The 15,586-nt window shown below is 39.2% G+C and overlaps 2 protein-coding genes across 8 annotated transcripts in view; one reads left to right on the top strand and one right to left on the bottom strand.

Annotated features, from left to right (window-relative positions):
- LOC118821995 (ankyrin repeat and SAM domain-containing protein 1A) overlaps positions 1-4,740 on the bottom strand; it is a 116,961-nt gene extending 112,221 nt beyond the window's left edge. For all 7 annotated transcript variants that reach the window (XM_036590741.1, XM_036590739.1, XM_036590744.1 and 4 more), the window contains exon 1: positions 4,341-4,740. In XM_036590741.1, the coding sequence (XP_036446634.1) occupies positions 4,341-4,519 (179 nt within the window). In that variant the 5' untranslated portion in view covers positions 4,520-4,740. The remainder of the gene's footprint in view (positions 1-4,340) is intronic.
- Positions 4,741-7,228: 2,488 nt separating this feature from the next.
- taf11 (TAF11 RNA polymerase II, TATA box binding protein (TBP)-associated factor) lies at positions 7,229-14,382 on the top strand. Its single transcript, XM_036592036.1, has 6 exons — positions 7,229-7,415; positions 9,141-9,299; positions 10,090-10,241; positions 11,221-11,308; positions 11,402-11,498; positions 12,732-14,382. The coding sequence occupies exons 2-6, from the start codon at positions 9,153-9,155 to the stop codon at positions 12,860-12,862; spliced, it is 615 nt and encodes a 204-aa protein (XP_036447929.1). The 5' UTR covers positions 7,229-7,415; positions 9,141-9,152; the 3' UTR covers positions 12,863-14,382.
- Positions 14,383-15,586: the final 1,204 nt, after the last annotated feature.

Raw genomic sequence — 15,586 nt, forward strand, 5'->3', positions numbered from 1 at the left:
CATGCAGCACTGCATACGCAGCACCGCACACGCAGCACTGACATGCAACACCACACACGCAGCACTGATACACACTACCAGACGTGCAACACTGACACTCGGCTTTGAACACGCAGCACTGACATGAGACACCAGACAGCACCGCACACGCAACACTGACACTGACGTGCAGCACCGCACACCCAGCACCACATACGCAACACTGACATGCAGCACTGCACACGCACCACCGCACACACAACACTGACACACAATACCAGACACACAACACTGACATGCAGCACTGATACGCAACACTGACAACATCTTGAGCCTTTAAAGAGGAACAGATCAAGCAGACCCTATCTGTGTGTGCGTCTCTCTCTCTCTTTCTTTCTCTCTCTCTCTCTGTTGATTGCTTGGTTATTCAGCCCTAACACATACTGCCCAGCCTCCCTCCCTCTCTCTCTCTCCCTCAGCTAGACAGCCGGTTGGGCGAGTGAGCCAATCAGACACAAAGGCCTCGTCCCTCGTCTCTCCATTCAGACGCTCTGCGCGGCAGATAACTCTGGATTTGTGATTAAGACGCTTTAATGCAATTAACTCAAGAACCGAGAACCGTGTCACGGCCAACGCGGCCTTCCACCACCTTCAACCGTCTGCCAGTCTGAGGACACCGCTGCACTACTACCAGCTTTTAATCAGACCCCAAACTTTTATAACCACTGAATCCATCAGGTACTGTTCAGAACTATTATTCCTTCGTCAGTTCCTCTCTCCACCTCTGTCAACCAGGGCTGGAAGATGAATCGTTTTTATATCAAAATTTAAAAGAGCGTAATTTTTAAACCACATAGGCTGCAATATTTATTGCGGAATACATTACCAACAAGTTTTAAATAGAGAAAATTTAACCACATAACACAGAGCTTGTGAACTGGCTGTAGAAGCGTTAAACTAATCAGAAGCAACAAAACACCCCTGTTATGTGTATGTGACATCACAACTAACTGGTAGTCTCATGCTCTCTTCCAGCTTCACACCACAAAAAAACAGATATTCTGCCCCGCTTGGCCAAAAAAACAGGCCCAGAAATTAATTTCTAAAAAAAAACTGCATTTTAATAACAATGGTAGCATTGGTCAGAAAAATCGCAATTAGATATTTTCCCAGAATCGTTCAGCCCTTCTGCCCACATCATTCATAGTTCAGTCTGTACAGTTTCTTCCCTTATAGTGCAACAAAATAGAAGCCATATCGCCCCCTACACTTCCTGTAATGTATTACAGTCTGTCAGAATGACTCTGTGGATCATATAAACATTATATAGCACTTTTTAAATGAAACAATAGAAGTCATATCACCCCCTACACTTCCTGTCGTATATTAAAATCTATGCTCTTTTCACATAATTACATAATATAATGTTCAAAAGATCCACACAGTCATTCTGACATTCACTGTCATCTCTGTTACAGTGGTGGTGATAGGAACCAGGGGTAACCATGACTACAACACAAATATAGACATTTTATTTACTATCCAAAACTACCAGTGAACCTACACGTGTCTTCTGAGTTTATACGGAATGTTCATGATGGGAAAATAGAAAAAAATCTGAAATAATAATAATAATAATTAAATAAACTCACACCAAACCTCTCTGAATGACTCTGATTACACTTTAAACACTAATTTAAGGAAGAAATGTTAAAAAATCTAATTGTAAAGTATTTGTACAGTCTTCCTAAGAGCCCCAAACCATCTCTCCAAGCTCCACAACTAAAAATGTATAAAATGTCTTTAGAAAACGTGAATCCATCTGTTTATTTTTGTTCCAAGGAAGCAGAGTTAATGTGGAAAGGTATGTCGACACACCAGGAAGCAAAACAAAGACACCTGACCCATTTCCCTAGGCAGAGCGGAGTGGAGGTGCAACATAAGCTAATTATATTTATAATGCCAATATAACTGCCTGTATTATTGTTCATTAAAGGCTGCGGGACTGTATGTTTTAATACAGACTGATTCAGGTGTTGCAGTGATTCTGTTACAGGTCTGAACAATCTGGGGAGGTTCAGGACTGAACAATTTGGGGAGAACATTGAATCTAACCAATTTTATGATTGCAATTTAAGTTATTTTCAAATTCAATTTTAAACAATTTCAAATGCACAGTTTCAAATTAAGCTTTGGATGTTTTATTTTTTCAGGCTTGAATGTAGTTTGTCAGTCCGTCAGTTCACAAGCTCTGCATATCAGGTCAGATTTCAACAAAATGTTATAAAACGTGTTGAATAATGAAAGATACACTCAAAAAAGATGGAAAAAAGACACTCAGAACAACTTGCATGCTTAAATCGTTCTTAGCATGGTGAAATTGTTCTTCAGAATGATGGAGAATGTGTTGTATATGGTTCTATACAGCACCAAAATGGTGAAATATATTGTGACGATGTCAAGCTTCTAACAACAACCTTTTTAGTGCTTTAGAACCATTAACAACATATTCTCCATCAATGCAAAGAACCATTTCACCATGCAAACGGTTCTTTGACTGTTCATGGTTCTACATAGAACCACTGGGCCTCATTCTTCAAACGTTCCTCAGAAGAAATTTCTTCTTAGGTAAGAACAGAATCTACACACACTCAAAAGCACAAAGGTGAGAACAGTTCTGCCCTTTAAGATCACTTCATGAATCTGACGTAGACTTTTTCTTAGGACCTTTCTCCAGAACATACTTAGGAAGTTACAGAAGAATGAAGCTCAGTGTTTTTACTAAAGAACCCTTAAAGAACCTTCTTTTAAGAGTGCAGAATTAAAATTGTACACATTTGAGGACTGTTCTTTTATCTAGCAGTTCTATCCGCAGTGGATGGTCCCCATGGTATTTGAACTGCCTCAAAGTCTCCCGAGGCCCCTGGACACTGGTCCCCGGCCCGGTCAACAATCCATCTCTCATTTTGATAAGAAAATATAAATATATTTTAAAAGCTTAGTTTTTTATTTGTACATTGTGTTGCCTTTTCAGCCCTCCATAAACACTTCACTTCAGCCCCTCAAGACCAAAAGTCTGGACAGGAACTGACTGCATCCCAGACGGAGTTTGGGCTCCAGCGCTCTACCACCTAGTGGTATCCCTGAGATCACTGGAGTGTTTTCATTCTAACAATTACAGCTTTTTACAGATGTTCATCCACAAGACTGGCAACATAAGACCCACCACTGGCCAGATGTGCTGCTGCTGGTGTTTACTGTGTGATGAAAAGCATTTACACAATCTACGTTCTACGTTCTACGTTCTTGAAAAGTCACCATTGTTAGACTGGACATGAATGCCCTACCGAAAAAAGACCACTAGAACCACTAGGATTAAATCCTGGTGGATTTGCTTTCTAATGGGAACTGGCTTAAAGGTTGCCACTAGTTTCCTGTAGAACACCTTTAGATCCCATTAGGAGATCATCAAATGCACCTGGAATCACAACACCTGTTAAATAAACCCATCAGGACAACAAAGAATCCCAATAGAGACTACTGGACACCATTAGGAAACAGCAGAACTTTTAATGGGTTCTGTGCTCTTTTTAAGCACAATCTGAACCTCCCAGTGAAGCCTGGTGTTCTATCATGCTTGACATAGAACATTTCGGGGCTCTAAATATCTGAAATATTACGTGTAAGATGGGGGACACATGTCAGATGAAGACCAAACTCCTCAAAAAGATGTTTTTTAGAGGATTCTTTAGTAAAGCGAATGTTTCTATTTAGAACTATGAACACTTTACATGCATAAATAGTTTTTTGCATGGTGAAATGGCTATTCAGATTGATGAAGAACGGTTCTGTGTAGCACCAAAAAGGGTTCTGCCATTGCTACTGGTATGACGCAAAGAAGAACCTGTTTTTGGTGCTATACAGAACCATTGTCAAAAAGGTTCTATATAGAACCATACACAATACATTCTCCATTAAACTAAAGAACCATTTCACCATGCAAAGGACCACTTAAGCATGCAAATGGTTCTCTGAGTGTTCATGGTTCTACATAGAACCGCTGCTTTACTAAAGAATCCTTAAAGAACCACCTTTTTTGAGAGTGTACCATGCACAGTATAGGACATGTATGGATTATTAACATCTAAAATATTATGTTTAAGCTAAATATGGGAGAAAAGACCAGATAAAAACAAGATGAAGATCAGATGAAAACCAGAGGAAGACCCCAGAAGCAACAACAGGGTCCTACATGGTTCTCTCTGAGGAACCCATTCACCTGGCCTCCGTTTCTGCTCTTTTGTGGTTCTCACTCTCCTAAAATTCTCCATTCAAGCTGCTTTCTTCCCCTCCAATCCTACCTGAGCAGGCTGGAGAGCGGGTGTGAGGATGACCCATGGCCGCTTCCACCTCCAGCGTTTCCGGATCCTCCTCCAGCTCCAGCGGCTCCAGCGGACTGCCGCTTCCCGCCTAGGAGCTTCTCTACGGCGGCCAGATTCCCCGTGCGCGCCGCCTCCAGCAGCTCCTGCTCCTTCCCCATCTCCACCGAGAGAGAGAGAGAGAGACCCGCCCGGCACACAGCAGCCCTCCGCCGGCCTCCAGACACGAGCCGAGGCGCTAAACAAACACCAAAATATCTCCCAAAGCTGGACCTCCTCCCTGCTTCCTCCTTCCTCCTTCGGTATTCCCAATCCCGCCCGGGAAAACTTTCCTCCCAGCAGCGCCACCGAGCTGAAATTACTCTCCGCCCGTATTCCGGAAAGCTCCGCCCTCCCGCGCAGGGATTGGCTCCTGATTCGTACCCGCCTCTTCAAATTAGCGGCCAATCGCATGGCGGATTGTCAGCGTATAAACCAATCATGGCCTTGTCGACGCGGTAGTTCTAACCAATCAAATGGCTGGCTGCCTGTGCGTGTAAAAGATTAGCCAATCACAGTGCAGGGAATGTGGCGCTACTCTACGCGAGCAGGAGAAAGTGGCCAATCGCAGCACAGAAAGAGAGAACTTAGTAACCACTCACAGTGTAGTAGGGCGGGGCTTGTCGAAAAACGGGTAGGAAATAAAAATCTCGCCGTACAAACTTCCTCCGTCCTTCATTGACACGTCACTTCCTATTATTCGCCTATGTATTTATTTATTTATTTATTTATTTATTTATTTGGTTGTTTGTTTGTTTGTTTGTTTGTTTATGCAATTTAAAAGGTATTGTCTACATTTCATTATTTTATTACTTTGCTTCTTTCTTAATATTTATATATTTGTTTATTTATTAACTTATTTTAACGTTTTTTTTGTAAAGTTCTTTAGTTTGGAGTTTTTCCCTTCCTTTAAAATTTTGTGTTATTTATTTATTTAGCTATTTTTTTAATATTTATTTTTTATTTTGTTACTTTGCTTCTTTCTTCACATTTATTTATTTATTTCTCTATAATGTTGTAGTTTTTATTTTTTCAGCTATATTTTGTTTCTTCGTTTCTTTTTTTATATTTAATGAAGTATTTATTTATTTAGAGATGTGACAGTCTTTTTAATCACACTGATTAGCTAATCACCATTGAGGGAGTTGGGATCAATAAATCCAATTGCTCTTCTTCCCCACGGGCTATTACACTGTATTGATTTGGAAATAAATCCCCGCCAGCCTGCTGACCTGCAGTCAGACATCAGAGCAATAATAACAGCGTAATATTTACTGTAAATAATGTAAAATAAACAGAGCTGCGTTGTGAATACGCTCTACAGACTCTGAGACTGTTGATCAGATGAGTTCAGTACATTTCTAGCCCGTCTGTAACTGCATAACTGTTTATTTTGTGTATGACAGTCTGAAGCACATTTACCCACAACCTCATTTCTGCTCCGAGTGCTCATCATTCCATACTGTCAGATAACTGTGTTTACTGACGCTTTAAAATTATAAACAACTCATTAAAATAATAACAAAATAAAAGTCTAAAGAAATGTATCCCAACAAAAATAAAAAATATGTGGAATTTATCATTCTTAGCTTCATATTTCACACACTTATTTAAAAAATGTATCATTTCTATTAAACAAAGCTGGGAAATTCAACAATATTTATCATCATCATGATAAATTACCTCACAATGTGCTTTTCTGAGTATACCGTGAACATCATCAGTGCTTAAAAGCACTTCCCACAAGGTTGTCTGATTAAAAAAAGAGCATAATTAGTCCTGTTTAATTGGATTTAGTTCAGCACAGTGTATGAACTGTTGAATAGTAATTGCTTTCCTTAGTTTTTTTTAGGTATTATATTTAAATGTGGCACTATTTTATCTGTTCTATCTGAACAGATGTGAGAAAAAAATAAATATCATGGCACATCATGTATTGTACAAAGCTTCCTGAAGTATCATGATATTGTGTTTTGTCGTATTGCTCAGCTCTACTGTTAAATCAGTCTGATGAATTGTGCTTCTTGGCTGTGTTTTGTGTGAGCTTTAACTAAATCAGACTGAAGACACTTCATTATAAATGATTTAGTCCTGCAGCTCTGCATTTACAGTCCCAAAGGGAAACAGGCAGAGCTTTTTACTCAAACATCACTCTGCCATCCACTCAGCATGAGGTGAAATATTATAAATTATTCTGTGGTGATTTTAGAGAAGCCCTGCTGAGATATTTCAGCTTTTACTGGAGCTACGAGACAAAATATCATCTATATAACTATCTGTCTATCTATCTATATCTCAGATGTATCTATATATCTGTCTATCTCTCTGTCTCTCTTTCTTTGTCTGTCCATATATATATGCATACATATATATATATATATATATATATATATATATATATATGTATATATAATATATGTATATATATATATATATATATATATATATATGTATATATATATATATATATATACATACATATATATATATATATATATATATATATATACGTTTGAATGTTTTATTCTTTTTTATATCTTTATATACCTTGACATGATTTTTCTGCATTTGGCAAACGCTCTTTTCCAGTGGCGGATTTATCATTTCATTGTCCTATTTACTTTACTCGATCATCATCGTTATATATTTTTAAAGATCTTTCAGTTATTCTAAGTAAAACTTCACAAAATGATTGTGCATGTTATTATTAACAACAATACATTGAGCTACGAAAATAAACGAACTAAATAACTAACTACCTACGTTATTCAATAAATAAATAAATAAATAAATACATACATACATACCCTGCCCGCCGTTGACTTTTATTTTGAAATACATATTAAGCGGAAGATGTACACAGTGGCAGTTTTCTGCTAGGCTGCTGTTTCGTTAGCTTTTTATGTTGGTGATTAATTTATTATCCCGTGTATTTTACACATATTACTTTATTATAAATACTGCTGAGTTTTTTGAGGTGTGTTTCTGCGCTGAGTGAGCAGATTTCATCTTTGAACGGTGAGAAATAATTTCCAATAAAGCAGTGAATGTTTAGCAGGCTAATTTTAGCAGCTAATGTAGCTAACGTTAAAATGGATTGTAACAGTGGTTTAAATAATTAAACGGTTATTCGTTTAGTTTTTATTTATTATTTAATTATTCAGTCTCCTTCTGACTCATTTACAGTGGATTACAGGCTGAATTTGGCTACCTTTTCGCCAGCCTTTCACTCGAATTTCCCGTTCCACCTTAAATGGTGCAGCAGTTCTTGTTCAGCCTGGGCGCCAGAATGGAACTGCTGCACTATTTAAGGTGGAACGGAACTTCAGCTTCGTCTGTAGATTATAGGCTTAGTTATAGGAGTTTGTGTAAAGTTAGTTTAGGGCTCTGCTTGAAATTTATAATAATGATATAATTTAAACAGTTTTTGTTTTGTTGTTTTGTTCTTGTTCGGTGATGTTTGTCGTTGTTGTATTAGGTGTTTATGCTCTGTGGTTTTATGTTGTGTTATTGTGTTCTGTTGTGTTCTATTTTTGTGATGTGTACACACTTAGAGAAGATGGTTCTTCAGTAAAGACACTTATTATGTATAGAACCACAAGTTCTATGTTTGAAAATGGTTTTTATATTGTTACAAGCTTGACATAGCAACTATAGCAGAACCCTTTTTGGTGTTCTTTGGAACCATGTACAACACATTCTCCATCAAGCTGAAGAACCCTTTCACCACGCAAAGAACGATTTAAGCATGCAAATGGTTCTATACAGATGTCGTAGGTCTAACTAGAACCAAACTAAATAGAACACATATTTCATGATAGAGTTTAGGATTCGTTTAGATGTTTGATATTTTCTTTGTTAAAATTAAAAATGATCATCATTATCATACAGCAACACTACAAAATTGAAATATCAACATGATATTTTAAGTTAAGTAGTGTGATGCTGATCATTTACTGTAATTAAATGACTTTTTAAATGTTTTTCCACATTTTGAGGTTTCCATTGAAGACGGAGGAGGGTGAGCTTAGTGGCGAGTTTTAAATTCAGATCAGTTTTGTAAAAATTTTCATGATTTTGCCTTTTTTTAAATCGTATTGGAATCGTTTTGCTCTTAGTGTTGGGTTACTGTATCATAGCTGTGCTGCTCCTTTTTTATAGTCGCTGTATTTTTTGTAATATTAAACAGATTAATAACTGATGATTTGCAGCAATTAAAAAAAATATATGACTGTCAACGTGCACATGCTAGACCTGATTGGCCCAGCAGGAACTCTGCCCTCATTGGTTCGTCAGGAGCTCTGCCCTGATTGGCCCATTGGAAGCTCTGCCCTGGTTATTCCAGCCCTGACTGGTCCGTCAGGAGCTCTGCCCTTAGTGGCCTGTCAGAAATCCTGAACATAACCGGCCCTGGAGCAGGTTAGGCGTGCAGAGTTGGCGTGGGGATGATGGGTAGATTCACTGTTCTGAGACAAGAAATCCAGGGCTAGATTAAACTAGGGTTAAATTTAGCTGGAAGAGCAAGTAAACTTGTTTTATGAAACAGACCTGGCCATGTTCGATATTGTGCTGTAGTTGTTATTGTGTTAAGTTGTTAGTGTTTTACGTTGTTGTCTTGCCCCCTGCAGGCCGTGTGTACTACGGCAGATCTGTGTAGGGTGTTGTTACTCTGTTAAAATTGTTACTGTATTGTGTTGTTATTGTTACTAAATTGCTTGATTGTTGTTGTGTTGCCCCCTGCAGGCCGTGTGCAGTATGGCAGATCCGTGCCGTGTGGAGGAACCTGCGGACAGAGTAGAAAGCTCAGATCCTCCACAGCAGGAGAAACAGGAGGAGGGAGAAAGTTCATCAACACAGAGAACGACAGAACAGAGCAGCAGCATAAAGGAGGAAGACAAAGGGGTTAGAAACACTCACACTTACAGATAGGGTTCCTGCTGAACATTAAAAAGGCTTATAAAGGCTAGATTTTTAATATCTGTAACTAAAGATCAGATTAAAAAGAGTCTGTTCAGAAAGGTCCCCCAGCCAACATATACTTCATGCACATTATCTTAAAGTGTATATATAGTACACTAAGTTAGAAAGTTAGTGAAAAAACTGGAGTTCAAAAAAATGATTAAAAGCTACAGAGAAAATGTGACTCCTAACAACGACCTGGAAGACCTAGTAGACACCAAAACTGCCCCCATCAGACAGCACTTAAAGCTTTCATCTTTGAGAGAGAGGAGAAAATCAAGCTGCTTCAGATCTGAAAACATCCACATCACTGAGAAAAGGAGAGAGACTCATCAAACTAAGAAGCTGAACAATGGACTGACCACCCCAGAGTCCAGACCTCAACATCACTGAATGTGTTTGATTACTTCAGAAAATGATCAACAATTCAAATTCTAAGACTTTGAAGGTGTGTCTGCAGATTTCTTTGAGAAACTGAAAGTGAGTCTCCTGAAAAGAATGGAAGCTGTAATAAAGAGTGACTCAATGAACACTCAAACAGCTGAGATTAGATTTAGCTGTTGAGGATTCTGTGTGACTTTCTGTTCTGTTTTCTGTTTTTTTGACACTGTAAAATGAATAATAAGTACTTGTTGGTTGTTTTGAGTGTAAAATTAATAAACGAAAGGTGGACTCTGTATATGACGATCTTAAAAATCTCTGTGTGATTTTAAATCTGCTGGTTTGTGTTCAGATTTCGATTAAAGAGGCTGCAGCCGGAGAGGACGAAGAAGAAGCCCACTCCAGCGGTCATCATCCTCCACCGTCCAAAAAGCTGAAGGTTGAGCCTGAGAAGAAGAAGGAGAAACGACACAAAGTGGATGAGGATGAGATCCAGAAGATGCAGTGAGTTCTGCTGATTCAGATTCAAGGCAGGGCTTTAGAAACAAACTCGGAGATAAAAGCTAATAGACAAGCGTGGACCAGTGCGCTGGATATTCACATTCTGAATGTTCGTAAAAAGCACAGAAAACATGCATTTATGTGTAGTTGTAACTATTTGCAAGGACAGATCAGCAACCAGGTCTTCTGGGCTCCTCGACCAGCATAGATTGGTCAGTTTTTTGAAGTCTCACAACCTAAACAATAGTAGAGAGTTAATATAACAAAAGCCAATATATGGTCACAGAATTGGAGTTATGCAAAAGAGAAGCGAATTTTATCAGGTGGCAGGAAGTCCAGATGCTGCAGTAAACATTTATTGTCATGTGTTCGTCACTGACTATTGAACAGCTTAGTAACAAAACTAACTAAACATGCACTCAAATAATTCCTTTAAAAAGCATAGTATGCAGTTTACTCAATATATGGAACATATTAAATTAGAGTTCACAACTTTAGAGGACATTCAGCTACAGCCAATCAAAAGACTCCAACAAGACGTAAAACTGGAAGCGTAAGCTCCTCGGATACATTAGCCTCGGATGTGATTCCTGCTGTCGCTGTGCTGCTGCTGAAAGAGACAGATGAGGATCAAAAGTATGAAACCTTCTTTATTTACAGCTGTACAGAAGAGCTTTTCTAACGGGACAAAACCTGCTCTTCTCCATTGCAGCTCTACTCGATCAGATAACTAATGTAGCATAGCTAGCTAACGCACTTTATTTAAAATTATAAAGATTTTATTGATTTAACTGTTGCACTCATTTACGCTAACAACTACTCAGTACGGTATCTGTGAGTACTAAAAAAAAATATGTACTCAACAAGTGCATCCCTGGACGTGATATCTGCTCATATTTATAAGCCATTAATAAGTGTTTGTGGTGTTCTTGAGTGTCTTCGGTAATGAATTAATTTGTGAATAATGCTGATTGTTCTGCAGAGTTTTAGTCTCTTCGTTTTCGGAGGAGCAGCTGAACCGATACGAGATGTACAGACGCTCAGCGTTCCCTAAAGCAGCCATCAAACGAGTGAGAACAGCTTCATGTTTCTGTTTCTCAGCTGATTGACTGTCCAGTTTGAAGTGTCCTGTTCAGTTTGAAGTGTTTGTTCCTCTTTTTCAGCTGATCCAGTCCATTACAGGATCGTCCGTCTCTCAGAATGTCGTCATTGCCATGTCTGGCATCTCCAAGGTGTTCGTTGGAGAGATCGTAGAAGAAGGTAAACCATGTGGTTTGGAGACAGACAGGGATTTAATACTGCAGAGCATCTAGCAAAGTAGGATTTCACAGTTGAGCTGAGTGTAAACTAGCCTGGTTCTAACCCTGATTTGCTCTTTCTGACAAATTTTCACGATCAGGAGTGATTTTCATTGCACAAATACATCACACATTGTCATATATCAGCACAGTGATAAATAAATATACTGATATAGAGGCTGATAAATGCAGATGTGATGTTTGCTTCCGTAGCAGTAACTTTAGCTATCTGCCTTCTTATTGTATTAGCCAGCCAGTGAACAAATTAAAAAATAAATTTTTTTTTTTAAAAATCCATTGAAAAGTTCCTACCACCTTCAAGACGCAACATCAGAGGGGAGATGGATTTAGTCTTTAACTCTTACAGGTAAACGATGTCATATGCGACATCAAAGGACGTTGTACATAAAAGAATAAATATTGGGAGTGCTAGAGTCTTATTTTGCCTGGAAGGGTAGCGTTGATTAGCCTCTGATTAGTGGATGAGTGGGGAACACAGCCTCTGATTGGTTGACAAATCAGGAACACGGCCAAGTCAGGAAGGCGGCCTCTTATTGATTGACGAGTCGGGACCACAGCCTCTGATGCGAGTCAGGAATGCGCCCTCTGATTGGGGGACGAGTTGAGAGCGTGGCCTGGTCGACAGATTTAACCCAAGTCGTCAGTGGACAGCTATCAGCCATGCTAACAACAACATCTCTTATTCGTTTCTCCGTATTGAAAAATAATCACAGAAGACATTCAGTGCTTGTCATTATGAATTTATTTAACAAAATCTCCAAAAAGGCTGGATTACAAAGCTTCTGAAAGGGGTACAATCACACTGGGAGCCCTCATTGGAAACAACACAGTGCTAACCTTCCGGGAAAAAATGAAAGCAAGCCTGTACCATACAGCGTTCCCAAGATATATTTTTTTTTTATGTATGACGTCCTTTGATGATGTATACATCATTAACCTCAAAAAGTCTCTTTCTAGAGGCACTGAAGCACTACTGTGGGAGGAGAGCAGGCGTGTTGACAACAGATGTGGTGATGGTTACATTTTTAATTTTAGGTTGTGTGCTCCTTTAAGCCCAGGGAGATTTCTATTGGACAGGGCTTAAATGATCCAGTTGTATGTGAGTAGTGTGCACAGTCAGATGTGTTTTTCTTCATGCTGGAACGTGTGTTTTGTGTTTTGTGTGTTTTTGTAGCGCTGGATGTTTGTGAGAAGTGGGGCGACACTCCTCCTCTGCAGCCGAAGCACATGAGGGAGGCGGTGAGGAGATTAAAGAGCAGGGAGCAGATCCCCAACACCAAATACAAACGCATCCTCTTCCACTGAGCTCCACACACACACGCTCTCACTCAATGGACTGAAGACTGAAGAAGTTTATCAAGAAAACATACCAAACCTGGATTTCACCAATCAGTGATATTTCAGTAACGCTGGATAACTTAAAGCCTGAGGTCCACCCCTCTAAGTGAGACGTGTTGGGTGTTTGAAGTTTGCTTATTTAGTTTTAGCACAGGAGCTACCAGGCTAATGTAGCTAACAGGCAATGGAAGCTTATACCCACCAGTTAACATCATGCTTAAATCATGTCTCTTGCGTCACACCATGTCACCATGACTGCAACACAAATATAGACATTTTATTTACTATCCAGAACCACCAGTGAACCTACACGTGTCTTCTGAGTTTTATATGGACTGTTGATAATGGGGAAAATAGCTGAAAATCTGAAATAAAGAAAACTTTGGGGACTATTTTGCTTCATAGCACCTTGCATGTTATGTATCCCTCCACCACGAATAGATTTTAAGGCCAAAATCTTCTCAAAACTATTGTAAAATAACGTCTGTCATCAGGCAGTGTATTCATAACCATTTCATGTAGGGAGCTTTTAGAGGTGGACGTCTGGTCCCCATCACCACCACTGATTAGAATGGAAAACCACTCGGAATAGCTCTATCTACATCTTAACCATTAAATTATGCTAGAATTTAGAAAATTGGTGGAGTTCCCCTTTAAGAAGTGCTGACATCAATCATGTCCTTAAGGTGTGTAAACTTAGACAGGCAGTCTGTTGTAGATCACAGAACAAGCATGATTATTGGCTCGCTGATGCTGGTTGGCTAATTTAAATATTGAAATTTTTTAATAATCACATATTGAAGTAATATTTCGGCACTCCGTCCTAAAAATCACGTTAGCACAATGCTAAGTGGTGGGCTATAAGCTTCCATTACCTGTTAGCAATATTAGCTCCGTAGCTTCAGCGATAAAACTACAGAAGCAAACTTCAGGCACCAAACATGTCTAAGCTGATTGACTACATTTGGAGTGAGGAGGAACTTTTGCTTGTTGAACTATCACTTTAAACTTAAAGTGAGGGTTATCCAGTATGTGGCTATTTGAGAAATATATAAACACAGGTGGGCGGGTCGGAATGTCGGGAATGAAACAGCTCCTGCATTTGTTCTCTGTGAGATCTGTAATAGAGGGAACGGATTAGAGGCCCGTTCAGCCCTAGAAAGTCTCATGTTCTCTCTCAGAGGATCACAGGCTGCTTACAGGAAGATTTGTGTTAAAGCGTCTATTATTTATGCTGTTTTTTCCTGGCGGTTTAGCTGTGTGCCCACTGTAAATACTCCTCAAGACTCAAACTTTTGTTTACACCTAATTATTATAGTTTAGACGGCAAGGAAATAATGTGTGCTTATAAAATGGTTGTGTCCTTGCTTTCTTATGTAAAGAAGAAAAATGTTCATATAGCTCAGGCAGACGCGCGAGTTTAAAAAGCCCATAATTTACGTTTTTATCTGTATAATTAAGCACATTTTCCAAAATTAAAATGATTTTTGTGATTTTGAAGTGAAGTTTCTTTTTGTATTTTTCTGATACTTTGTGTTTAAAGTGTTCTTGACTCTACAGAGGTTCTGATTCTGTTCTACAGGTTGGTTTGTCTGAGATTGATAAAGGTTCTCCAGTAGAACAGTTTCAGCTCCGCTCACTAAACAAACCCCAAACATCATAAACTCTACAATTTCTATTCTCTCCAGATAAAAACAGTCATTAGTGAGGGTGTGTCCATAGCATAGTCCCCACCCACTTCAGCCTGATAGGATGAGCAGGTGTATAAGCTCTACCCCTTTCCAGACACTGTGTTCTGATAGGATACACCCAGAGGTATAAGCCCTGCCCCTTTCTGTTTACTTTCTTTTGATAGGATGCATCCAGGAGTTTAAGCCTTGCCCCTTTCCAGACACTTTCTTCTGATAAGATAGACCCAGGTATATAAGCCCCACTTCTTTCTGTTCACTTTATGCAGAAAAAATACTCTGGTGCATAAGCTCCACTCTTTTCTGATCATGTAATTCTTATAAGCTCCACCCCTTTATGTTCATGTTCTCCTGATAAGATACACCCAGGTGCATAAGCTCCACCCCTTTATGTTCATGTTCTGATAAGATGCACCCAGGTGCATAAGCTCCACCCTTTCCCCCCCCACATTTTCCATACACCCAGATGCATAAGCCCCGCCCTTTTCCAGACACTTTCTTGTAAGATACTCCCAGGTGTTTAAGCCCCATCCCTTTTTGTTCACTTTCTTTTGATAAGATATACCCAGGCGTCTCCCATGTCTCCTGCCCGCCTACTTTGATAGGCTGCCCCTGTGAATAAGCCCCACCCCTTTCAATCCACTTTATTCTGATAAGATACACCCAGGTCTATAAGCTCCACTTATAGGTTATAAGTTCTACTTTATTATACTTCATTATATATGTCATATACATATATTAAATGTTCATCAATCATCTCAGTCACTGGTGTTCTCTCAAGTCAATGTTTGCTGTTTACCTTGTCAATCAAAAGCGTGACCCCATCCCCCGAGAAGTGTGTCCTGTGTAAGCATGAGACTTGCCTCATCACTTCCTTCAAATGGGCCATCATCTGTGAACGGATTCATGGTTGTGACATCACAGTTTAATTTCCATATGTGCACTGAGAGAACTGCATTGATGTCAGTTTAAAGTTTTAAAAGGTAGGAGATTCTTAATAAAC

The sequence above is a fragment of the Colossoma macropomum genome, unplaced genomic scaffold, assembly GCF_904425465.1.
Source record: "Colossoma macropomum unplaced genomic scaffold, Colossoma_macropomum, whole genome shotgun sequence".
Lineage (NCBI taxonomy): Eukaryota > Metazoa > Chordata > Actinopteri > Characiformes > Serrasalmidae > Colossoma > Colossoma macropomum.

Bases quoted from the DNA above. Each gene is read 5' to 3' on its own strand.
- taf11 (XM_036592036.1), top strand. From the start codon at position 9,153: ATGGCAGATCCGTGCCGTGTGGAGGAACCTGCGGACAGAGTAGAAAGC. The intron at 10,242-11,220 runs GTGAGTTCTGCT...ATTGTTCTGCAG, and splicing joins GATGAGATCCAGAAGATGCA to AGTTTTAGTCTCTTCGTTTT. The intron at 11,499-12,731 runs GTAAACCATGTG...GTGTTTTTGTAG, and splicing joins TGGAGAGATCGTAGAAGAAG to CGCTGGATGTTTGTGAGAAG.